Source organism: Bombina bombina, chromosome 5, assembly GCF_027579735.1.
Source record: "Bombina bombina isolate aBomBom1 chromosome 5, aBomBom1.pri, whole genome shotgun sequence".
In the NCBI taxonomy this organism is placed as follows: domain Eukaryota; kingdom Metazoa; phylum Chordata; class Amphibia; order Anura; family Bombinatoridae; genus Bombina; species Bombina bombina.
The window spans coordinates 521,207,516-521,233,642 of NC_069503.1; the positions used below are offsets into that span (position 1 = coordinate 521,207,516).

General features: G+C 39.6%; 1 protein-coding gene across 2 annotated transcripts in view; it reads right to left on the reverse strand.

Moving 5' to 3' along the window:
• AVL9 (AVL9 cell migration associated) overlaps positions 1–26,127 on the reverse strand; it is a 150,743-nt gene that overhangs the window by 48,276 nt on the left and 76,340 nt on the right. For both annotated transcript variants that reach the window (XM_053714440.1, XM_053714439.1), the window contains exons 2-3: positions 8,322–8,442; positions 1,326–1,411 (exon numbers count right to left, since the gene is read on the reverse strand). In XM_053714440.1, the coding sequence (XP_053570415.1) occupies positions 1,326–1,411; positions 8,322–8,442 (207 nt within the window). The remainder of the gene's footprint in view (positions 1–1,325; positions 1,412–8,321; positions 8,443–26,127) is intronic.

The window sequence follows — 26,127 nt, forward strand, 5'->3', positions numbered from 1 at the left end:
TTACATAAGGATATGTAATCAGACAGAACAAAAAACATCTTTCTGTATCTGAAAAAAGAAGGGAATACTGTGCTCTTCAAATTTCTACAAAACCTATTTATTTACAGAAAAAGAATAATAGCATAAATAACTAGTATCACATGCACAGCCGGCAGCATTCAGCTACTTATTTGTGTAATGGTGCAACACACAGATCTGAATTTATGTGTTGCGCTATTACACAGATAAATAAACTAATTGCAAAACTATGCAGTGTTTGCTAACATAATGACTGTGGCTAACCTTTTCCGGGTAGATGGAGCTTGTTTATTGAAAAACAATAGGTTTTTAAAATGGTTTATACTTGGCTGGCGTGTTATTCTATAGCAAAAAAACAGAAATGACTTATTACAATATATTTAGTGTCACTGTAATGCCAAAACTTATAAATTCTATTTTAAAGGGACAGAAAACTAATTTTTATGCTTTAACAATAAACACCAGCTTTAGTAATATTAAATTAACATTTGTCTTATTTCATAATGTTTTGAATTAAACATATAATTGACCCTCGTGATTTTTTTTTCTAATAATGCAGTCCACCCACCACTTCTCCCTACTATTTTATGATTTTTACCTTATGCCTTTTGTGCCTATCAGTGGGGTACCGATCGCGCCATTGATATCTATATTGAGCACGTTCCATTATGCTCAGCAGTTTTCCCTAAGTCTACGCATATGCACTTTTTTGCTTTTTCCCTCAGTAGTCACTGAAGTAAATATTGGAATGCTGCGTCTGCAAACCTGCTCACTACTTATTAATTGCTTGTCTGCGCATGCATACTTTCTTTGCTCTTTCCCTCAGCTGTGAATATGGCAGCATTTGGCATCCGTTCTGAAGCCTTTCTAATAATTTTCAAGAGTGAGCTTGGTAACCTGTTCAGGGGGCGTGACAAAAAAATGTCATAGAGGGTGGTGTTACAAATATGCGACCAGAAAAATATTTTAATGCATATCGTCACTAGTCATTGACAGTCTGCACCATATAAAAAATATTTTAAATAATAAAACTATAAATTTATCGTTTTCAATATCTTGTGTTTACTGACCCTTTAAATATTTTTTTTAAATATATATACCTATTAATTTTTTTTTCTTCTCAAAAGGAATAACATGACGTTCCCAAATACAAAAATCATGACCACCTTTACCAAGCAGTACAAAAGCAGTAAAGACCACTCCCCAAAATAACTTGGTAAACATGACTGATAGTACATTAAACGCAAGGGGTTCTGGGCAAGACGTATCTCAGTATTCATAACAAAATATTGGCAAGGAAACTGTACCTTAGCCTCAATCTGTCTGTAACAAGAAATACCATACACCGTCTTTTTTTCGCCACTTCTCGGTGGTAGATGAAAAAACACTGTATCTATTGAAAGGAAAAAAGGAGAAGAGAAAATTAACAAAATAAAAAACTAAGGTAAAATAAAATCCCAAAAGCTTTTATGGAAATGCAATACACCTTACTCATATAGTACTATTATGTGCATTTATTAAAGGGTAAAAAAACAACATTTATGCTTACCTGATAAATTTTTTTCTTCGAGATGTGGTGAGTCCACAGGTTCATCTTAATTACTGTTGGGAATACCACTCCTCGCCAGCAGGAGGAGGCAAAGAGCACCACAGCAAAAACTGTTAAGTATCACTTCCCTACCCATAAACCCCAATGATTCGACCGAAAGTAAATGGAGAAAGGAAAGTAACAAGGTGCGGAGGTGACTGAGGTTTAGTCAAAAACCTAAAACAATTACCCAAAAAACAAAGGGTGGGTCCGTGGACTCGCCACATCTTGAAGAAATAAATTTATCAGGCAAGCATAGATTTTGTTTTCTTCTAAAGATGTGGCGAGTCCACGGGTTCATCTTAATTACTGTTGGGAACCAATACCCAAGCTAGAGTACTCAGATGAATAAAAAAAAAAAAAAGCATGCCTAAACAAAAGGCACCACCGCTTGAAGAACCTTTCTCCCAAAAGCTGCCTCAGCCGAAGCAAAAGTATCAAATCTGTAAAATTTTTAAAAAGTAAGCAAAGACGACCAAGTGTCAGCTTTGCAAATCTGCTCCATAGAGGCTTCATTTTTGAAAGCTCAAGAAGAGGCTATGGCTCTGGTGGAATGAGCCTTAATCCTCTCTGGAGGCTGTTTCCCAGAGGATTCATAAGCCCTGTGTATCACACTCCTTAACCAAAGAGCTAGAGTATAGGCAGACGCTCTCTGACCTCTATACTTCCTAGAAAAACAAACGAATAAAGCTGAAGAATTTCAAAAGTCTTTAGTCGCTTCCAAGTAAAACTTAAGAGCATGAACCACATCCAGATTATGCAGCAAGTGCTCCCTGTCTGAAGGCTGCTTTGGACACAGGGAAGGAACAACAATTTCTTAATTTATATTCTTAATAGATACAACCTTGGGAAGGAATTCCAACTTAGTACGAAGAACAACCTTATCAGCATGAAAAATGAGATAAGGAGAATCAGACTGTAAAGCGGAGAGTTCAGATACTCTCCGAGCAGAAGAAATAGCCAACAAGAACAAAACCTTCCAAGACAAAAGTTTTATGTCAAGGGAATGCATCGGCTCAAACGGACGCCTTTGTAAAACCTTAAGAACAAGATTAAGGCTCCAAGGAGGAGCAATCACCTTAAACACCGGCCTAATTCTGCCTAAGGCCTGACAAAAAGACTGAACGTCCGGCACATCTGCCAAAAATTTGTGTAAAAGGACTGATAAGGCCGAAAATTTGACCCTTCAGAGTACCAACAGACAAGCCTTTATCCAGACCCTCCTAAAAAGGGTAATATTCTTGGGATCCTAACCTTACTCCAAGAATATCCCTTAGCTTCACAACAAAAAAGATATTTCCTCCATATCTTATGGTAAATCCTTCTAGTGCCCGGCTTACGAGCCTTGATCAGTGTCTCAATCACTGACTCTGAAAAACCCCGCTTAGATAGAATCAAGCGTTCAATCTCCAAGCAGTCAGCTTCAGAGAAATGAGATTTGGATGAAGAAAAGGCCCCTGAAGAAGAAGGTCATTCCTCATGGAAAGCTTCCATGGAGGTAGAGTTGATATCTCCACTAGATCTGCATACCATATTCTCTGAGGCCAAGCTGGGGCGATTAGAATCACTGATGCTTGTTCCTGTCTTATGCGGGCAATCACCCGAGACAGGAGGGCAAACTGAGGAAACAGATAAGCCAACTGGAAGTCCCACAGAACTACCAGAGCATCTATTAGAAAGGCCTGAGGATCGCTTGACCTGGAACCATACCTTGGAAGCTTTGCATTTTGGCAGGACTCCATGAGATCCGACTCTGGCATCCCCCATCTGGGTACCAGTTGAGTTTGGAGAACACTTCCGGATGGAGTTCCCATTCCCCCGGATGGAAAATCTGCTTCCCAGTTGTCTACTCCCGGGATGTGGATGGCTGACAGACAACAACAGTGGTCTTCCGCCCACTGAACGATCCGAGACACCTCCCTCATCACTAGGGAACTTTGTGTTCCACCCTGATGGTTGATGTACACTACTGATGTTATGTTGTCTGATTGGAATCTGATTAACTGGTTCAAGGCCAACTGAGGCCAAGCTAAAAGCGCATTGTAAATTGCTATCAACTCCAGAATGGTGATCGGTAGTTTGGACTCCTCCTGAGTCCAAAGACCCTGAGCTTTGAGGGATTTCCAGACTGCCCCCAGACCACCAGGCTGGCGTCTGTAGTCACTATCACCCAAGATGGTCTCCGAAAGCAAGTACCCTGGGACAGTTGCTCCCGAGAGAAAGCCACCAAGGAAGAGAATCCTTTGTCTTCTGATCCAACACTATCTTTGGAGAAAGATCCAGATAATCTCCGTTCCACTGATTAAGCAAGCATAACTGTAAAGCTCTCAGATGAAAACAAGCAAATGGCACGATGTCCATGGCTGCCACCATCAGTCCAATTACTTCCATACACTGAGCAACTGAAGGACGAAGTGTCTCCTGAAGGACTCGACAAGCCGATAAGAGCTTGACAGTTCTCGTCTTCATCAGGAATATCTTCATAAAAACAGAGTTTACAATCGTCCCTAAGAACACAACTCTTGTTGCTGGAACCAGAGAACTCTTTTCCACATTTACCTTCCACCCGTGAGACCGGAGGAAGGAGAGTAACATCTCCATGTGAGATGCTGACTTTGGAAACAAGGGAGCCTGAATTAGAATGTCTTCCATATAGGGGGCCACTGCAAGCCCCCTTGACCGGACCACCACTAGAAGGGCCCCTAGAAACTTTGAGAATATTCTGGGAGCTGTGGCTAGGCCACAAACTGAAAGTGATGATCCAGAAATGCAAATCTCAAAAATTTGTGATGATCCCTGTGGATGGGAACATGTAAGTAAGCATCCTTCAAATCTATGGTCGTCATATACTGACCCTCTTGGATCAAAGGAAGAATTGTCCAAATGGTTTCCATTGAGGAATTCATTTAGACATTTAAGTCTGGAATCAGGCGGAAGGTTTCCTCTTTTTTGGGAACCACGAACAGGTTTGAATAAAAACCCAGACCATGTTCCAACTTTGGAACCGGAACAATCACCCCAAGGGCCAAGAGGTCTTCGATGCACCTCAAGAACGGCTCTCTCTTTATCTGGTCTGCAAATATCCTGGAAAGGTGAAACCTGCCCCTTGGGGGACAACCCTTGAATTCTAACCTGTAGCCCTGAGACACAATTCCCACCGCCCATGGGTCTGGAACGTCCCTTAACCAGACTTAAGCGAACAGAGAGTCTGCCCCCCACTAGATCCAAGCCTGGATCGGGGGGCAACCCCTTCATGCAGACAGAGTCGGTAACAGGCTGGCTTGTTATTATCCTGCTTAGACAAAGATGAGGAGGACTTTACTCTAAAGTTGCGAAAAGAAAGAAAATTACTTTGACATCCCTTCGGTTTGCTCCTCTTATCCTGGGCCAGAAAAGACCCTTTTCCGCCTGCAACATCAGAAATTATTTCCGCCAAACCTGGCCCAAATAAGGTCTTCTCCTTGTAAGGAAGAGCCATCAGTTTAGCCTTAGATGAAACATCAGCTGACCAAGATTTCAACCATAAAGCCTGTCTGGTCAAAACAGCAAAACCAGAAGCCTTAGCTCCCAATCTAAGGAGCGCATCAGCAATATAGGAATTGGCGAATCTGAGAGCTCTGATTCTGTCCTGAATCTTGTCAAGAGGCATTTCCTCCTGTAGAGAATCTGTTAATCCCTCAAACCAGTATGAGGCAGCACTAGTCACCGTAGCAATACAGACCACTGGTTGCCATTGAAGACCAAGATGTGCATAGATCTTCTTAAGATAAGCCTCCATCTTTTTATCCATAGGATCCTTGAAGGTGCAACTATCCTCAATAGGTATAGTCGTCCTCTTGGCTAGAGTGTAAATGGCACCCTCTACCTTGTGTACCGAAGATCAAAACCTCTGAAATGGAAGAATCTACTGGAAACATTTTCTTAAACACTGGAGATGGATTAAAAACCACTCCTGGTTTCTCCCACTCTTGCGGTATGATTTCCTTAGCCCTATCTGGGACCGGAAAAACCTCAGAAGAGGAAGGAACATCAAAGAAACTATTAAGTTTATTGAACTTCTAAGGCGTTACTACTGCCTGAGAATCAGAATCATCCAAAGTAGCTAAAACCTCCTTTAGTAACACCCGGAGGTATTCTAGCTTAAACCTGAAGGAGGAACCTTCACTATCAGAGAAGGGCATTATACTGTATGAATCTGAAATTTCACCCTCTGAGCGAGAATTCTCCTCATCCTCTGATCTTAAAGGAACCCGAGGGTCAGCGTTCAAAACAGATACCCTAGTCTCTGAAACCTTAGATTTCCTCTTGCACTTCAGTGAAAATCTGGGAAACTTGGCTAAGGCTGCAGATATCACTGAGGATACCTGTGCAGTAATCTCTGCCTTTAAAAATGCTCCGCTGGGAGTTAAAGAGGAACCACAGGGCACAGTGTTAGCTGCCATAGAGGCTTGGGATGAAATAGGTGAAGGTCCTGGCATTACCTGGACAACATCCTCCTGAGAGACATAAGGCTCAACGTTAAAAAAAACTTATCTTTACCCTGCAATGTCTGTTTAACACAGGAAGAACAGAACTGCATGGATGCTGCAATTTGTACATCTAAACACAATAAACAGGGATTGAAATGAGTTGAATTAATATCAGACATAACTGGTATTATCCTCTATTTAAACTCTCTAGCGTTTAATATGCAACAAGAATTAAACAATTAAAAATAAAAGACTTTAATAAACACTTAATAAAATGACATCAGAAAAAACCTCCCTCCGCACCTCAGTATACCAAGGTGCTCTTACCAACACTTGAAGAAGATCAATCTTGCAAAGTATCACTTGCGCTCCTAAAGCGCTTCTCACTACGCAGCAAGAAATTCACACAGAGCCGAAATGCGCAGGCCCAATGATGTCACAAGGCACAAAAACACTTGTGATCTGAACAAGGAGGAGGTGGGCGTGGTTAAAACCCGCCCGCAAACTGAAGCAAAAAACAAACCGTTTAACTAATAATAAACAGTGCAGCTAAAAAAAAAAAAAATTTGCCTTGAGACTCTTCATTCTCACATGTCTCTATAACCTGTGCCTGCGAGCATGTCTAATAATAACACCCATCCCATGAGTGCATTATCCATCCCTTACATTAAATAAAACAGGTATTCTAAAGTGCCACTCTCCCCATAGAAAGGCAGCAGAGCAGATAAGTGCGGTTTTCCTGACATTTTGACAGCTCCTAATATGAGAGGACACATTCTCCTCACAACGAATAGGATAACATCGATAGCCAAGTAACAAACTTAGATATCTAAAATCAGGGCGGCTTAGGTAGAGAAACTGAGCAAGCACCACCTTTCAAGTTCTTCACTGCTTTAAAACCACCACAGCTCGACTGCAAAGACTAACGTGGGCTGGGTTATACCCTGTAGCTTGATTGAAGACTCAATCTTCTTAGAAAATATAATTTTAATTACACACACAAAAAAAAACCCCACCTCCTCCACGCACATAGAGGCAAAGAGAATGACTGGGGTTTATGGGTAGGGAAGTGATACTTAACAGTTTTTACTGTGGTGCTCTTTGCTGCCTCCTGCTGACGAGGAGTGGTATTCCCAACAATAATTAAGATGAACCCGTGGACTCACCACATCTTTAGAAGAAAACAGCATTTTCATGCTGCAGAGTTAAGATACACAGAGCATTTGGCATGCTGGGAAGTAATTTTAGCAGGCAGAGAGAATGGAAGCAGCTGTGCTTCTAATCTAGATGATGAGTACAGTATCATTGGCAATGTTTTTCATATCCACCTCAGGGGATAAACGTACAAACTTAATTGCAGATCAACACAAATCATATACTATGAATATATACTGATTATGCCACTTGTTTCTAAAGCAAATACATTTTATAAATATTCTCTTGGCTGGGTATGGTGCTTTACAGTAATTTGTGACAATGTGTTAATTACTAGAAGGTAAAAAAGGGTCTGTGTCTGTCAAAACTTATTTGAAGGAAAAATTGGCAGTACATGTTAAAAGAAAAAACAATTATTTTTCATATATTTTGGGCTAGATTACGAGTTGCGCGCTAACTGTTGAGCGCAAGAGTATAATGGTTAATAGCAACTCTTTGCATGCGTATTACAGGTTGAAAGTAAATGTGTTTGAGAGCAACTGCATTTAACACGCTATTACAATCAATGATATAAGGTCTCGGGTAAAAAAAAAAAAAAGAACTACAAAGGGCTTTAACAGAGATGCATACATATATATATATATATATATATATATATATATATATATATATATATATATATATATATATATATGTGTGTGTGTACACATATGGAGCCCTATGAAGTCAAGTAGCTGAAAACATGTAAAAGCATATATATATGCAATTTTAATATTTAATAAAGTGTTTAACTGTGTACTTGATGCACATATTTCATATTCCAATGTTCTTCACATAAGGGAATGTGTTCTAAGTATTTCTCTCTCATATTCTTTTATGTAAAGAAAACTGGAGTGTGAAATATTAATATTTCATGTTAGTTTAGCGCACTTGAGAAAATGTGATTAGGTTTGTGTGCGAGTAAGGGTGTTTTTTCTTCTTCCTCTTTTCACACTCCATTGAAGTCTAAGGGGGAATAATGATACGCTGAAAAGGTTAATGTTTAAAAATGGTCAATTTAATGTAGAACACATCTGTAGATATAACCATACCTTCTTGGAAGTTGTGCGCCCCATCTGGCAGAGCAAGGAAAGGCAGGTACTTCCATTCCTCTGGTAAACTGTGACTATCATGCGAATCTCCGGGGATCAAGGGAGGATAAGAGAATTCCACCTGCCAAAAAAAAAAGACGTGTCACGTTAGAAACGATAACCACAAGATTATAACCACTCAGTCATGCATCACTCATGTATCTGGCAACAGAAAAAGAAAAAAACATTTTTACTCCAAACTTTCAGGCCTCCAACTACTAAATAATAATTTTCTTCATAAATACTGCAAGTAGCATGGGGATTTTTATTATTTAACTTATGAAACAGCACATAGGTAGGAAAGGCATGAAAAGTAAATTTATGCTTACCTGATAAATTAATTTCTTCTAAGCTATGACGAGTCCGCGGATTTCATCCTTACTTGTGGGATTTATCCTCCTGCTAACAGGAAGTGGCAAAGAGCACCACAGCAGAGCTGTATATATAGCTCCTCCCTCTTCTCCACCCCCAGTCATTTGATCGAAGTTAGGAAGAGAAAGGAAAAGCTAAAGGTGCAGAGGTGACTGAAGTTTACAAAAAAATAAATATAACCTAAATCTGTCTTAAAATAACAGGGTGGGCCGTGGACTCGTCATATCGTAGAAGAAATTAATTTATCAGGTAAGCATAAATTAACTTTTCTTCTACAAGATATGACAAGTCCACGGATTTCATCCTTACTTGTGGGATACAATACCAAAGCTACAGGACACAAATGAAAGGGAGGGAACAAGACAGGAACCTAAAAGGAAGGCATCACTGCTTGAAGAACCTTTCTTCCAAAACCAGCCTCAGAAGAAGCAAAAGTATCAAATTTGTAGAATTTGGAAAAAGTGTGAAGAAACGACCAAGTCGCAGCCTTGCAAATCTGTTCAACAGAAGCATCGTTTTTAAATGCCCATGAGGAAGCCACAGCCCTAGTAGAATGAGCCGTAATTCTTTCAGAAGGCTGCTGTCCAGCAGTCTCATACGCTAGATGGATGATACTCTTCAGTCAAAAAGAAAGAGAGGTAGCCATAGCTTTCTGACCCCTACGCTTTCCAGAATAAACAATGAATAATGAAGATGATTGACGGAAATCCTTAGTTGCCTGCAAGTAAAACGTCAAGGCACGGACCATGTCCAGGTTATGCAATTTACGCTCCTTCTTAGAAGGATTAGGACATAATGAAGGAACAACAATTTCCTGATTAATATTCTTATTATAACAACCTTAGGAAGGAAACCAGGTTTGGTACGTAAAACCACCTTATCAGAATGGAAGAAAAGATAAGGTGAATCACATTGTAATGCTGAAAGCTCAGAAACTCTACGAGCAAAAGAAATAGCAACCAAAAACAAAAAACTTTCCAAGATAACTGCTTAATATCATACGTCCTCAAAAAAAATACACTTAACGCCTGAGGACGTATGGCGTACGTCCTCGGTCTGGAAAGCAGCTGGAAGCGATCCTGCTCGCTTCCAGCTGCTTTCCGGTTATTGCAGTGATGCCTCAACATCGAGGCATCCTGCAATAACCCCCCTTGGCCATCCGATGCAGAGAGAGCCACTCTGTGGCCCTCTCTGCACCGGACATCGATGGCCGGTTTCGTTGGTGGGTGGGAGCCAGTCTGGGAGGCGGGTGGGCGGCCATCGATGGGCCGTATGATGTGGAAGGGGGCGGGATCGTGGGCGGGTAGAGAGCGGGTGGGAACCGCTACACTACAGAAAAATGATGGCAGTGAGGGCCAAATATATCTAAAGTATGTCGATCTAAGAGATCTGGGAGGGGGTGGGGGGTTGGTCTTTTGGGGGGGGCAAGCTACACTACAGAAAAATATTTTAAAAAAGAATAAAAACAAATGTTTTACTATAAACTGGGTACTGGCAGACAGCTGCCAGTACCAAAGATGGCTACTAATAAGTTAGAGGGGGATGGGTAAAGAGCTGTTTGGGGGGTATCAGGGAGGTTGGGGGCTAAGGGGGGATCCTCCAGAGCAGCATATGTAAATATGCCTTTTTTAAATTTTATGAAGGATAGCTTTTTTTTTTTAGTACTGGCAGACTTTCTGCCAGTACTTAAGATGGCGGGGACAATTGTGGGGTGGGGGAGGGAAGAGAGCTGTTTGGGAGGGATCAGGGGGTAAAATGTGTCAGGTGGGAGGCTGATCTCTACACTAAAGCTAAAATTAACCCTGCAAGCTCCCTACATGCTACCTAATTAACCCCTTCACTGCTAGCCATAATACACGTGTGATGCGCAGCGGCATTTAGCGGCCTTCTAATTACCAAAAAGCAACGCCAAAGCCATGTATGTCTGCTATTTCTCAACAAAGGGAATCCCAGAGAAGCATTTACAACCATTTGTGCCATAATTGCACAAGCTGTTTGTAAATAATTTCAGTGAGAAACCTAAAATTGTGAAAAATTTTACTTTTTTTTTTATTTAATCGCATTTGGCGGTGAAATGGTGGCATGAAATATACCAAAATGGGCCTAGATCAATACTTACGGTTGTCTACTACACTACAATAAAGCTAAAATTAACCCTACAAGCTCCCTACATGCTCCCTAATTAACCCCTTCATTGCTGGGCATAATACACGTGTGGTGCGCAGTGGCATTTAGCGGCCTTCTAATTACCAAAAAGCAACACAAAATCCATATATGTCTGCTATTTATGAAAAACATAATTTATGCTTACCTGATAAATTTATTTCTCTTGTAGTGTATCCAGTCCACGGATCATCCATTACTTGTGGGATATTCTCCTTCCCAACAGGAAGTTGCAAGAGGATCACCCACAGCAGAGCTGCTATATAGCTCCTCCCCTCACTGCCATATCCTGTCATTCGACCGAAACAAGACGAGAAAGGAGAAACCATAGGGTGCAGTGGTGACTGTAGTTTAATTAAAATTTAGACCTGCCTTAAAAGGACAGGGCGGGCCGTGGACTGGATACACTATAAGAGAAATAAATTTATCAGGTAAGCATAAATTATGTTTTCTCTTGTTAAGTGTATCCAGTCCACGGATCATCCATTACTTGTGGGATACCAATACCAAAGCTAAAGTACACGGATGATGGGAGGGACAAGGCAGGAACTTAAACGGAAGGAACCACTGCCTGTAGAACCTTTCTCCCAAAAACAGCCTCCGAAGAAGCAAAAGTGTCAAATTTGTAAAATTTTGAAAAGGTGTGAAGCGAAGACCAAGTCGCAGCCTTGCAAATCTGATCAATAGAGGCCTCATTTTTAAAGGCCCAGGTGGAAGCCACAGCTCTAGTAGAATGAGCTGTAATCCTTTAAGGGGGCTGCTGTCCAGCAGTCTCATAGGCTAAGCGTATTATGCTCCGAAGCCAAAAGGAGAGAGAGGTTGCTGAAGCTTTTTGACCTCTCCTCTGTCCAGAGTAAACGACAAACAGTGCAGATGTTTGACGAAAATCTTTAGTAGCCTGTAAGTAAAACTTCAAGGCACGGACTACGTCCAGATTATGCAAAAGACGTTCCTTCTTTGAAGAAGGATTAGGACACAATGATGGAACAACAATCTCTTGATTGATATTCCTGTTAGAAACCACCTTAGGTAAAAACCCAGGTTTGGTACGCAGAACTACCTTGTCTGAATGAAAAATCAGATAAGGAGAATCACAATGTAAGGCAGATAACTCAGAGACTCTTCGAGCCGAGGAAATAGCCATCAAAAACAGAACTTTCCAAGATAAAAGTTTAATATCAATGGAATGAAGGGGTTCAAACGGAACTCCCTGAAGAACTTTAAGAACCAAGTTTAAGCTCCACGGGGGAGCAACAGTTTTAAACACAGGCTTAATCCTAACCAAAGCCTGACAAAATGCCTGGACGTCTGGAACTTCTGCCAGACGCTTGTGCAAAAGAATAGACAGAGCAGAGATCTGTCCTTTTAAAGAACTAGCCTTTGTCCAAACCCTCTTGGAGAAAGGACAATATCCTAGGAATCCTAACCTTACTCCATGAGTAACTCTTGGAATCGCACCAATATAAATATTTACGCCATATCTTATGGTAGATTTTCCTGGTGACAGGCTTCCAAGCCTGTATTAAGGTATCAATGACTGACTCGGAGAAGCCACGCCTTGATAGAATCAAGCGTTCAATCTCCATGCAGTCAGTCTCAGAGAAATTAGATTTGGATGATTGAAAGGACCTTGTATTAGAAGGTCCTGCCTCAGAGGCAGAGTCCATGGTGGAAGAGATGACATGTCCACTAGGTCTGCATACCAGGTCCTGCGTGGCCACGCAGACGCTATCAGAATCACCGATGCTCTCTCCTGTTTGATTTTGGCAATCAGTCGAGGGAGCAGAGGAAACGGTGGAAACACATAGGCCAGGTTGAAGAACCAAGGAGCTGCTAGAGCATCTATCAGCGTTGCTCCCGGGTCCCTGGACCTGGATCCGTAACAAGGAAGCTTGGCGTTCTGGCGAGACGCCATGAGATCCAGTTCTGGTTTTCCCCAATGATGGACCAGTTGAGCAAACACCTCCGGATGGAGTTCCCACTCCCCCGGATGAAAAGTCTGACGACTTAGAAAGTCCGCCTCCCAGTTCTCCACGCCTGGGATGTGGATCGCTGACAGGTGGCAAGAGTGAGACTCTGCCCAGCGAATTATCTTTGAGACTTCTAACATCGCTAGGGAACTCCTGGTTCCCCCTTGATGGTTGATGTAAGCCACAGTCGTGATGTTGTCCGACTGAAATCTGATGAACCTCAGTGTTGCTAACTGAGGCCAAGCTAGAAGAGCATTAAATATTGCTCTTAACTCCAGAATATTTATTGGGAGGAGTTTCTCCTCCTGAGTCCACGATCCCTGAGCCTTCAGGGAGTTCCAGACTGCGCCCCAACCTAGAAGGCTGGCATCTGTTGTTACAATAGTCCAATCTGGCCTGCGAAAGGTCATACCCTTGGACAGATGGACCTGAGAAAGCCACCAGAGAAGAGAATCTCTGGTCTCTTGATCCAGATTTAGTAGAGGGGACAAATCTGAGTAATCCCCATTCCACTGCCTTAGCATGCATAATTGCAGCGGTCTGAGATGCAGGCGCGCAAAATGGCACTATGTCCATTGCCGCTACCATTAAGCCGATTACTTCCATGCACTGAGCCACTGACGGGCGTGGAATGGAATGAAGGACACGGCAAGCATTTAGAAGTTTTGATAACCTGGACTCCGTCAGGTAAATTTTCATCTCTACAGAATCTATAAAAGAGTCCCTAGGAAGGAGACTCTTGTGAGTGGGGATAAAGAACTCTTTTCCACGTTCACTTTCCACCCATGCGACCTCAGAAATGCCAGAACTATCTCTGTATGAGACTTGGCAATTTGAAAGCTTGACGCCTGTATCAGGATGTCGTCTAGATACGGAGCAACCGCTATGCCTTGCGGTCTTAGAACCGCCAGAAGTGAGCCCAGAACCTTTGTAAACATTCTCGGGGCAGTGGCCAGCCCGAAGGGAAGAGCTACAAATTGGTAATGCCTGTCTAGAAAGGCAAACCTTAGGAACCGATGATGATCTTTGTGAATAGGTATGTGAAGGTAGGCATCCTTTAAGTCCACTGTGGTCATGTACTGACCCTCTTGGATCATGGGTAGGATGGTCCGAATAGTTTCCATTTTGAATGATGGAACTCTGAGGAATTTGTTTAAGATCTTTAGATCCAAGATTGGTCTGAAGGTTCCCTCTTTCTTGGGAACCACAGATTTGAATAAAATCCCTGTCCTTGTTCCGTCCGCGGAACTGGATGGATCACTCCCATTTCTAGGAGGTCTTGCACACAGCTTAGGAATGCCTCTTTCTTTATCTGGTTTGCTGATAACCTTGAAAGAAGAAATCTCCCTTGTGGAGGAGAAGCTTTGAAGTCCAGAAGATATCCCTGAGATATGATCTCCGACGCCCAGGGATCCTGAACATCTCTTGCCCACGCCTGGGCAAAGAGAGAAGGTCTGCCCCCCACTAGATCCGTTTCTGGATAGGGGGCCGTTCCTTCATGCTGTCTTGGGGGCAGCAGCAGGCTTCCTGGCCTGCTTGCCCTTGTTCCAGGACTGGTTAGGTTTCCAGGCCTGTCTGGAATGAGCAACAGTTCCCTCTTGTTTTGAAGCGGAGGAAGTTGATGCTGCTCCTGCCTTGAAATTTCGAAAGGCACGAAAATTAGACTGTTTGGCCTTTGATTTGGCCCTGTCCTGAGGAAGGGTATGACCCTTGCCTCCAGTAATGTCAGCAATAATTTCCTTCAAGCCAGGCCCGAATAAGGTCTGCCCCTTGAAAGGAATGTTGAGTAATTTAGACTTTGAAGTCACGTCAGCTGACCAGGATTTAAGCCATAGCGCCCTACGCGCCTGGATGGCGAATCCGGAATTCTTAGCCGTTAGTTTAGTCAAATGAACAATGGCATCAGAAACAAATGAGTTAGCTAGCTTAAGCGTTCTAAGCTTGTCAATAATTTCATTCAATGGAGCTGTCTGGATGGCCTCTTCCAGGGCCTCAAACCCGAATGCCGCCGCAGCTGTAAAATAAAACCTTGTTGAATAAACATTTTCTTAAGGTAACCCTCCAATTTTTTATCCATTGGATCTGAAAAAGCACAACTTAGTGTGGTACGCTTTGCTAAAGTAGAAACTGCTCCCTCCACCTTAGGGACCGTCTGCCATAAGTCCCGTGTAGTGGCGTCTATTGGAAACATTTTTCTAAATATAGGAGGTGGAGAAAAGGGCACACCGGGTCTATCCCACTCCTTGCTAATAATTTCTGTAAGACTTTTAGGTATAGGAAAAACATCAGTACACACCGGCACCGCATAGTATCTATCCAGCCTACACAATTTCTCTGGAATTGCAACTGTGTTACAGTCATTCAGAGCAGCTAATACCTCCCCAAGCAATACACGGAGGTTCTCAAGCTTAAATTTAAAATTAGAAATCTCTGAATCAGGTTTCCCCGAGTCAGAGATGTCACCCACAGACTGAAGCTCTCCGTCCTCATGTTCTGCATACTGTGAAGCAGTATCAGACATGGCTCTAACAGCATTTGCGCGCTCTGTATCTCTCCTAACCCCCAGAGCTATCGCACTTGCCTCTTAATTCAGGCAATCTAGATAATACCTCTGACAGGGTATTATTCATGATTGCAGCCATGTCCTGCAAGGTAATCGCTATGGGCGTCCCTGATGTAATTGGCGCCATATTAGCGTGCGTCCCCTGAGCGGGAGGCGAAGGGTCTGACACGTGGGGAGAGTTAGTTGGCATAACTTCCCCCTCAACAGAACCCTCTGGTGATAATTCTTTTATAGATAAAGACTGATCTTTACTGTTTAAGGTGAAATCAATACATTTAGTACACATTCTCCTATGGGGCTCCACCATGGCTTTCAAACATAATGAACAAGTAGGTTCCTCTGTGTCAGACATGTTTAAACAGACTAGCAATGAGAATAGCAAGCTTGGAAAACACTTTAAAACAAGTTTACAAGCAATATAAAAAATGTTACTGCGCCTTTAAGAAACACAAATTTTCCCAAATTTTGAAATAACAGTGAAAAAATGCAGTTACACTAACGAAATTTTTACAGTGTATGTAATAAGTTAGCAGAGCATTGCACCCACTTGCAAATGGATGATTAACCCCTTAATACCAAAAACGGAATAACAAATGACAAAAACGTTTTTTAAACAGTCACAACAACTGCCACAGCTCTACTGTGGCTTTTTACCTCCCTCAATACGACTTTTGAAGCCTTTTGAGCCCTTCAGAGAAGTCCTGGATCATGCAGGAAGAAGCTGGATGTCTGTGTCTGTAATTTTTGCTGTGCAAAAAAAAAAACGCTAAAATAGGCCCCTCCCACTCATATTACAACAGTGGGAAGCCTCAGGGAACTGTTTCTAGGCAAAATTCAAGCCAGCCATGTGGAAAAAACTAGGCCCCAATAAGTTTTATCACCAAAAATATGTAAAAAAACGATTAAACATGCCAGCAAACGTTTTAAAATACACTTTTATAAGACTATGTATCTCTATTAATAAGCCTGATACCAGTCGCTATCACTACATTTAAGGCTTTACTTACATTACTTCGGTATCAGCAGCATTTTCTAGCAAATTCCATCCCTAGAAAAATATTTTAACTGCACATACCTTATTGCAGGAAAACCTGCACGCTATTCCCCCTCTGAAGTTACCTCACTCCTCAGAATATGTGAGAACAGCAAAGGATCTTAGTTACTTCTGCTAAGATCATAGAAAACGCAGGCAGATTCTTCTTCTAAATACTGCCTGAGATAAACAGTACACTCCGGTACCATTTAAAAATAACAAACTTTTAATTGAAGAAATAAACTAAGTATAAAACACCACAGTCCTCTTACGACCTCCATCTTAGTTGAGAGTTGCAAGAGAATGACTGGATATGGCATTGAGGGGAGGAGCTATATAGCAGCTCTGCTGTGGGTGATCCTCTTGCAACTTCCTGTTGGGAAGGAGAATATCCCACAAGTAATGGATGATCCGTGGACTGGATACACTTAACAAGAGAAAAAGGGGATTCTAGAGATGCATTTACAACCATTTGTGCCATAATTGCACAAGCTGTTTGTAAATAAATTCAGTGAGAAACCTAAAGTTTGTAACAAAATGTGTGAAAAAGTGAACAATTTTTTTTATTTGATCGCATTTGGTGGTGAAATGGTGGCATGAAATATACCAAAATGGGCCTAGATCAATACTTTGGGATGTCTTCTAAAAAAAAATATATACATGTCAAGGGATATTCAGGGATTCCTGGAAGATATCAGTGTTCCAATGTAACTAGCGCTAAGTTTGAAAAAAAGTGGTTTGGAAATAGCAAAGTGCTTCTTGTATTTATTGCCCTATAACTTGCAAAAAAAGCAAAGAACATGTAAACATTGGGTATTTCTAAACTCAGGACAAAATTTGAAAACTATTTAGCATGGGTGTTTATTGGTGGTTGCAGATGTGTAACAGATTTTGGGGGTCAAAGTTAGAAAAAGTGTGTTTTTTTCCATTTTTTCCTAATATTTTATATATTTTTTTATAGTAAATTATAAGATATGATGAAAATAATGGTATCTTTAGAAAGTCCATTTAATGGCGAGAAAAACGGTATATAATATGTGTGGGTACAGTAAATGAGTAAGAGTAAAATTACAGCTTAACACAAACACTGCAGAAATGTAAAAATAGCCTTGGTCCCAAACGGTCAGAAAATGGAAAAGTGCTGTGGTCATTAAGGGGTTAAGAAATAAAAAGCGCAACAATTTTTCTAAACTGCCCAGAAAACGTTCTTATTGCTAAACGATTGTAAATAACAGTTTAATTTTTCCAAAAATTATTGCACCCTGTAAGCAAAAGTGAAATCACCCTTTAAGAAGACATTTTATTCAAAAAATATACTTAAATAATGAAAACAGCCCCTGCACCTTGCCACAGCTCTGCTGTGGCGCCTACCTGCCCTCAGGGTAATAAAATTAGACTCGACAACGATCCGGTGACTGGAAAATAACTTTAGGCCCCACCGGAGCTGATGCCTGCTGCCTTCCTAGTGAGAGGAAACTGTGAGTCTGAGCACGCAAAATAGGCCCCACCCATCATGGACGTTGCATCTACAAAAAACTGTCTAACCGCATGGGAAACGGTTTGAATAAAGCCATGAGGTCCCCAGTACATACGATCTCATAAAAAACTGCAGCCCTATTGCCTTAAATAATAAAGTCAAGCTGCCCTGCCTCTCCCAGTGTCAAGCCCCAATATAGATATTGCCAAAGTAAATATCAATATGCATAGAAACAAATAGGACTTTCAGTAACACTCTCAGTTTCATCTATGTCTACTGCTTACCCCTTCCCTTGCAGGGAAAAAAATGTCAGCCAGTTCTGATATAACAAGTCTCCTCAGAAATAAAAGACTGAACATACCTCAATGCTGCTTAAAGCATGACACCGTTCACCACACTGAAGATTTCTCTTGCACTACCTTCAGAAGCTCTGTGGGAACCAGAAAGGATCTTAGTAACGTCTGCTAAGATCATCAACTTCAGGGCAGAAAAATCTTCATTCCTTATTTCCATTTCTCCCTGAGGAAAATAGTACACACCGGTACCATTTTAAAATAAAAAAACTTCTTGATTGAAGAATCTAAAACTAACACCTCACTTTACCCCTTCCTATTACTAACACAGGCAAAGAGAATGACTGGGGGTGGAGAGGAGGGAGGAGCTATATATACACAGCTCTGCTGTGGTGCTCTTTGCCACTTCCTGTTAGCAGGAGGATAAATCCCACAAGTAAGGATGAAATCCGTGGACTCGTCATATCTTGTAGAAGAAATACAAGTACTGACAAGAAGTAATTAGAAATCTTACACAGAAGTGAGATATGACTTATGAATTTTATCTTTTTTCCCCCTAAAAATAAAGACAAAGACAGACTTCTGGTGTTTAATTGTATGTAAATGATGAAACCACAGCTCTAGTTTATTGTAATGAATTAATTATTCAGCAATTCTTATATATTGTCTAGAGAATGTTGTTGGTACCCTCAAAAATGTATGCTGATACTTCAGAAGATGCTGACAAAGATACTGCAGTGTTTTTTGTAGCTCCTGCATCATTTAGCTCAACTGCTGAACTTAAAATATCACATGAACAATACCATAGAAGTCAATGGAGCAAAAAAAAAAAGTGGAAACACCCTACTCGCATGCAAACGTGATCGTATATTCTCAAGTGCACTAGCCCGACATGAAAATATGAATATTTCACATTCCAATGTTCTTCACATAGCAGAATATGTTCTACTTATTCATAAATACATATTTCTACATATATCTGATGGTATTTTGGTACAATATATATCTATACATATTGACCTTCTGTTATGATTTTGGAGCCTCGTTTTGTTTGTTATTTTTATAATTTTATTGTTACTTTGTATTGTTGTGTTTTGCTTCCTGCTTTTGTAGCTTTAACTATATTTGTATGTTTTTGATGCCCTTAGGTTTCTTGCCTTAGCTTGGAGATCTTTTTGCATCTGAGGACCGGGCCTGATTAGGATGCGATTGGCTGTTCCAGCCACTACCCCGTGCTTATGATCCTTTGATCATGGGGGTTGTTTATATGAGGGTTGCCATGACAATCAGACTGTCAGCTATATTATGCTGCCTTGGCAGGTAGAGTCAATCACCCTGATCCGGTAACGATCCGATGTGGGGCTATCCTCAGTTTGTTTCATGTTTGTTCCATGCCTGGTTTGGTTGTATGATGCTTACAGTAGAGTACTTTAAAACATTGTTAGTTCACACATGTTATGATGTTTAATTGACACTAGGGAGTCCGGTTACCGGGTCGCCTTCTGACGATGTCAGTCGGTGGGAGTGGCACCTCTGATTAGGGCTCAGTTCTGGAGCACTTGTGAGGGTTTATAAGGCACGGTGGGGGCAAGTAGATGGTTATTATTTTTGTTGTTGGTGTCTGACGAAGGGGGTAACTTCTGAAATGTTACAAGAAATAAATTTTAAAATCTTGGCGAGCGCATCCTTTTCTCCACTACCTATACTTTGATCTTGGAAGCACCCTGGGTGGATGCTTGGTAACCGTGAGAGCTGGCCCTTTGCATACTTTTTTTATTATATATATATATATATATATATATATATATATATATATATATATATATATATATATATATATATATATATATATATATATATATATATATATATATACACATATACATACACACACACACACAATTATATATAGGTACTGTATAGATAAATACAGGAATAACTATTTATTTTCTATGTGCAGAACATTGTAATGGGAAATATTTACAGTAAATACACAGTATAACACTTTATAAAATATGAATATTGCATAAATATGCTTATAAATGTTTTCATCTACTCAACTGCAAAGGGCTCCAATGCACTCATATATATGTCTATATGTGTGTATATATGTATATATGTCTGTAAATACATATATACACACATATAAACATACATGTATACACACATATAAACATACACACACAAAATAAATTTTATATATATATATATATATATATATATATATATATATATATACACACACACACACACACATACATACATACACACAGACAAAGACACACAAATACATAACAAATACTCTGAAGTCACGTTAAACCAACACTTAAATTGTTAACTTAAATTGTGCTTAATCGATCGCGTTTACTTTCAACTGGTAATACGAGCGAAAAACCAGACGCACACAAACACCCGTGATAAACCCCTTTCGTTTGTGCATACTGTTAGCGCTCCACTAGTAATCTAGTCCTGAATTAGAACATAAACTCAGACTCACTGTTCACATTTGCATCACAAGGGACTCCTCTTTGCCCTAACTATGCATAGTGAATTATCAAGCATGTCTGATTGAAAAGCATTACTGGGCTAAAAAGTTGCACTCAGGTGGTAAATCGCCATAGAACAGGCTAACAATGTTATTGAGCCAGTTGTTCGATCCTGTGAGTGCACTTCTCTCTGTGTGTATTTAGTCTCCCTATGGGAAAAAGGGGCAACCAGACGTGGACTCCTTGCTCAGTGTGCTTAGAGGAATATAGCTACACCTCACTGACGAGGCCCAATGAAGGCCGAAATGATCGTCTGGGGTTGCATATACACACACACACACAAATACATAACAAATACTCTGAAGTCACGTTAAACCAACACTTAAATTGTTAACTTAAATTGTGCTTAATCGATCGCACACAAACACCCGTGATAAATCCCTTTCGCTTGCGCATACTGTTAGCGCTCCACTAGTAATCTAGCCCTGAATTAGAACATAAACTCAGACTCACTGTTCACATTTGCATCACAAGGGACTCCTCTTTGCCCTAACTGTGCATAGTGAATTATCAAGCATGTCTGATTGGGTGAAGAATTCTTCCCATCCCAATGGAGCGCATTCGTGTAGATAAGTATAAAAGCCTCATTGAAGATAGCGAGCCATACGGCAACGCTTCTGATTGGTTGCCTATGTAATCTTAAGGAAAAAAAATTAGCGACGGGAGCCAGCGGGGGGACCGCGAATCATAAGACAATATAAAGTGCAATTTGGACGCTTGTGCACAATTTTGTTTCCATGCACACTTTAAGGCATCAGCTCCTACTGAGTATATGCAAGAGTGCACAGTATATACATATATGCGTTTTTATGGATTGGTAGATGACTGTCACATGATATAGGGAAAAGAAATGGAACTAACTTTGAAATTTGTCAGAAAAAAAAATCTACTACCCATTTGAGTATGTGTTCAGTTAGCTCCAAGTAGGATATTGATGCTCCTTAAACAAAGGATACCAAGAGAATTCAATAACATAAGTAAATTGGAAAGTTATTTAAAATTATATACTCTATTTGAATAATGAAAACAAATTAAAATTGGGTTTCATGCCCCTTTAAAGTGTTTATCTATGGTAATAATACATAGCTTAATAATATAAAAACAACCAGAACTGTACAGTATTATGTCAACAAAAGTTCAAGTGTCTTTTTTCACACATGTCATAAGACCAATAATTATGAAGGCGGATACTGCAATTTCATGCTGCAGCTGGGTTAATCAAATCCTAACTATTAATTCCACGTGTTCTCTTAGATTACAAAGAACAAGATAATTGAAGGTGCTAATGTGAATCTCTAAAACTGGTAAAATGCATGAGTTGATTGTATACCAGTTATAATACTTATCAAAAAAAAAATGTATCTTGAATATTCCATAATCAAATCTACTGGAGTGGTTATAGGTGTCACTTAAAAGGGACAGTCTAGTCAAAAATGAAACTTTCAAGAGTCAGATTACTACTATTATCAATTTTTGTTCGTACTCTTGGTATCTGTATTTGAAAAAGCAAGAATGTAAGCTTTGGAGCCAAACCATTTTTGGTTCAGCACCTGGGTAGAAGCTTGCTGATTGGTGGCTACATTTAGACACCAATCAGAAAAGCGCTACCCAAGTGCTGAACCAAAAATGGGCCGGCTCCTAAGCTTACATTCTTGATTTTTCAAATAAATATACCAAAGGAACAAAGTAAAATTGATAATAGGAATAAATTAGAAAGTTGCTTAAAATTGCATGTTCTATTTGAATCATGAAAGTTTAATTTTGACTAGACTATTTCTTTAAATGAGAAAATGTAAGTTTTTCTGCCCTTTAGAGAGGATGGAGTGCATTCTGTGAAATTCAAAATTTTGGCCCTACAATATATAGATATGTACAGGAGCTTATTAATGGGATAGAAAGGTCAAAGGTAAAATGTGCATGGGTGCATTTCATTTTTAAATACGTATATTTTTTACATTAGCACAGGCCGAGCAAGGCAGTGAGAGGCTGTGCAAGGCTAGCTCTGCATCATGCACAAAAAATAATGCTGGGAGAACTAAGGTAACCAGTCCCAGCCTGCAACTGGCTCCGGCCCACCGGGCAAATGCCCTGTATGCCCTATGCTCAGCATGGGCCTGCTCCCAAAATTGTAACCCTGGCTCTTAACTTGTGGATTTATATATTATATTCTACATTTATCTACATTTAAATTACTTTCCTAGTTCCTAAAAATAAATAAATAAATCAAATGTGTAGTATTCTAAGATGGCTCCTCAGTTTAATATGAATTTGTTAACCCCTGCAGACTTATTACAGTGAGTTTGCAATGTTGTGTTGGCAACACTCCACATTTTACACATAATCAACATGTAAATCACGTATATAGCCAGTTTTGAAGTGTTGAAATGCTACTTGCAGCATTTCCACAGCATTTAGATTCCCTGCTGTTTTTTTTAGCGATATTTATATGGTAAAACTACAATACCAATAAAAATAGATTTGTTTTCCCACATATTTCATCAGCACAAAATATTTTTACTCCAGCTAGGTATAAAGGCAAATGATTTAACACCTCTCCCCTTTTAGCTTTTTATTATTATTTTTATAATTCTATTACGGATTCCCTTTATTAAAAAAAAATCTGCATCTTTGTCCAGACCCTTAGGGATTTATTTATCTCATTTACTGTTTTTGTTTACTTTTCAATGGACCTACAAGTCCTATCCATTGTACCCTTTAAGTATGTATGTTCATTCTTGTTTCTACAACTTATTGTACCAGATAATAATTTTATTTCAATGAAAACCTTTAAAAAATAAAATTAAAAAATCTGCATTGGCCAGAAGAAAAATACAGTTTACACTACATATTGTTTTGTTGTGGCGCACTGTTAATGGTTTTACCTTTTGAAAACCAAGCCTTTGTAAGTGTATAGGAGATCATTTTGTAAACCTCGAGAGTTTAGTTTTCTTGCACAAGCAAAGGAAGAAACACAAGTTTAGTTAAAAATACTAATTTGTCTGTCAGTTTAAACAGGTAACACAGAGATTCTCTATCTTTTCATAGCATTGTGATATTAAAACATAAAATGAAGAAGCATTAAGTGACTCAGTGTTGTGTGCAATCAATGGAGCCTACTTTAAAATATATTTTTGCACCTTGTGATCTTGGGAGAGTTTAATCATTGCTGTGATACCCCACACAGTAAAACACTTGCATAATCATTAAAGTCCTTTAAGTTATTTTTGTCCCAGAGTATTGGTTAATTGCCCTTATTTAACCTGTTGGCTTCTAGAGGGCTACAAGCATTATGAAGCAATGCCTTTCTACTCTCAGTCAAAGGTTTTTAAAAACATGCTTACTCAACATTCTCCATCATGCACATGCAGCAACAAAGATTGGTTTATATATATATATATATATATATATATATATATATATATATATATATATATATATATATATATATATATATATATATATATATATATATATATATATATATATATACACACATACACACACATATAAACATAATATATAGTGCCCTCCACTAATATTGGCACCCTTGGTAAATATGAGCAAAGAAGGCTATGAAAATGTGTCTTTATTGTTTAACTTTTTGATCTTTTTGGACACCACAACACAGGTTTATCCAAATATATGTGTGACACAATTATTGGCACTCCTATGAATTCATATGGCAAAAATATATTTGAAGTATATTCCCATTGATATTTTACATTTTTTAGTACACCTGGGTGAAAGGAAACAGGAAATTGTTCAACCATGACTTCCTGTTTCACAGTGGTATAAATATGAGGTAACACATAGGCCAAATTCCCTTAGTTATTCATCACAATGGGTAAGACCAAGGAATATAGCTGTGATGTGCGGCAAAAGGTTGTTGAGCTTTACAAAATGGGAAGGGGCTATAAGAAAAGAGCAAAAGCATTGAACATGCACATTTCCACCATCAGAGCAATAATTCAAAAGTCCCAGTCAACTGTAAATCTTATGAATCAACCTTGAGGACATGTGTATAGTCTTGACACAGTATGAATACAATGGTTCGAGTGTCCAAAACAAACAAGCATCTTCAGTAATAAAACACCAGAGGTGGGTTTGGCATATACAGAAAGGTAGCTATATGGAAAAGTACCTCATGCTCACGGTTAAATATGGTGGTGGCTTTTTGATGTTTTGGGGCTGTTTTTCTGCCAGGGACAGAAATGTTAGGATATGAGAGTTGCCAACAGTCCAGTAATTTTAGGTGTAACCCATAGCAGAGCGATATAACCTAATATACTGTACAATACTAGTGTAATTGTGATTAGTCCATGGCCATCCGAATGTAACGAATAAATCCGAACTAATTCGGATTTATTCGTTAGTTTCGGTGCTACGGTAATTTGGAAATTCAAATCGATACGAAGCTCCGAATTTGACAAATTCGTACGAATTTTGATTCGTAACGAAACGAAACACACATCCCTACTTGTAATCAGTGTATTTGTAGGAAGTATGAGAAGTCATCCCCAACCAAGAATTGTAAGACTAAAGAATGGTTAATTATAGACATGTAGTGGTGACCTGGTGGAGCACAAAAAAAAAAACTAAATTTATGTTTATCTACTAATTTCTTTCACGGAGGTGAGAGCCTATGCAAAAAGTCTGCAAGCTTTTAGTAAGTTTTAAAGTAAGAGCCACAAACAAAAAAACATTTGTCTAGAAGGACAAAATTTAAAAACTGGTGGTGGTCCTTGAGAATAAGGATATGAAAGAAAACATCCCTCAAATATATCAGGAACATAAATGAGCTCTGATTAACTAGGGTACAATGGAACAAACAGAATCCACCTTGAAAGTAGGAACTCTGAGAAACCTGTTAAAGTTTCGAGGTCCTAAAAAGGCCATAAAGTTTCCTCTTTTTTTGGGTACAAAGAAGAAATTGGAATAAAATCCTTGATCTTATTCCACAAACTGGAACTAGAAATGTCAACTTCTAGGTTCCAGTTCAATGGCTAAGAGAAAAAGTAACTCACAACTATGAAGCCTGTATTGTTACCATAGGTATTTATGATTAGGATCCACTGATTCCAGGCATACTGTGACTAGGCCATTGAAAAATGAATAATCTATTATCTAGCAGAATAAAATCTGGATTAGTAGTTCAAAATATTTGTAAGAGGATGATGAATGCATCTTAAATTGTTTGGCCTTATTCCAAATAACACAAGGACTTCTAAAACAGGTCTGGAAAAATCTAGAGTTTATGAGGAAAAAATGTATACTCTAAGAATGACTAAGGAATGGAAAGGCTAAGAAAAACAGTATTGTCCTTTAGACTTTATGTCCCGTGGTAGGAAGC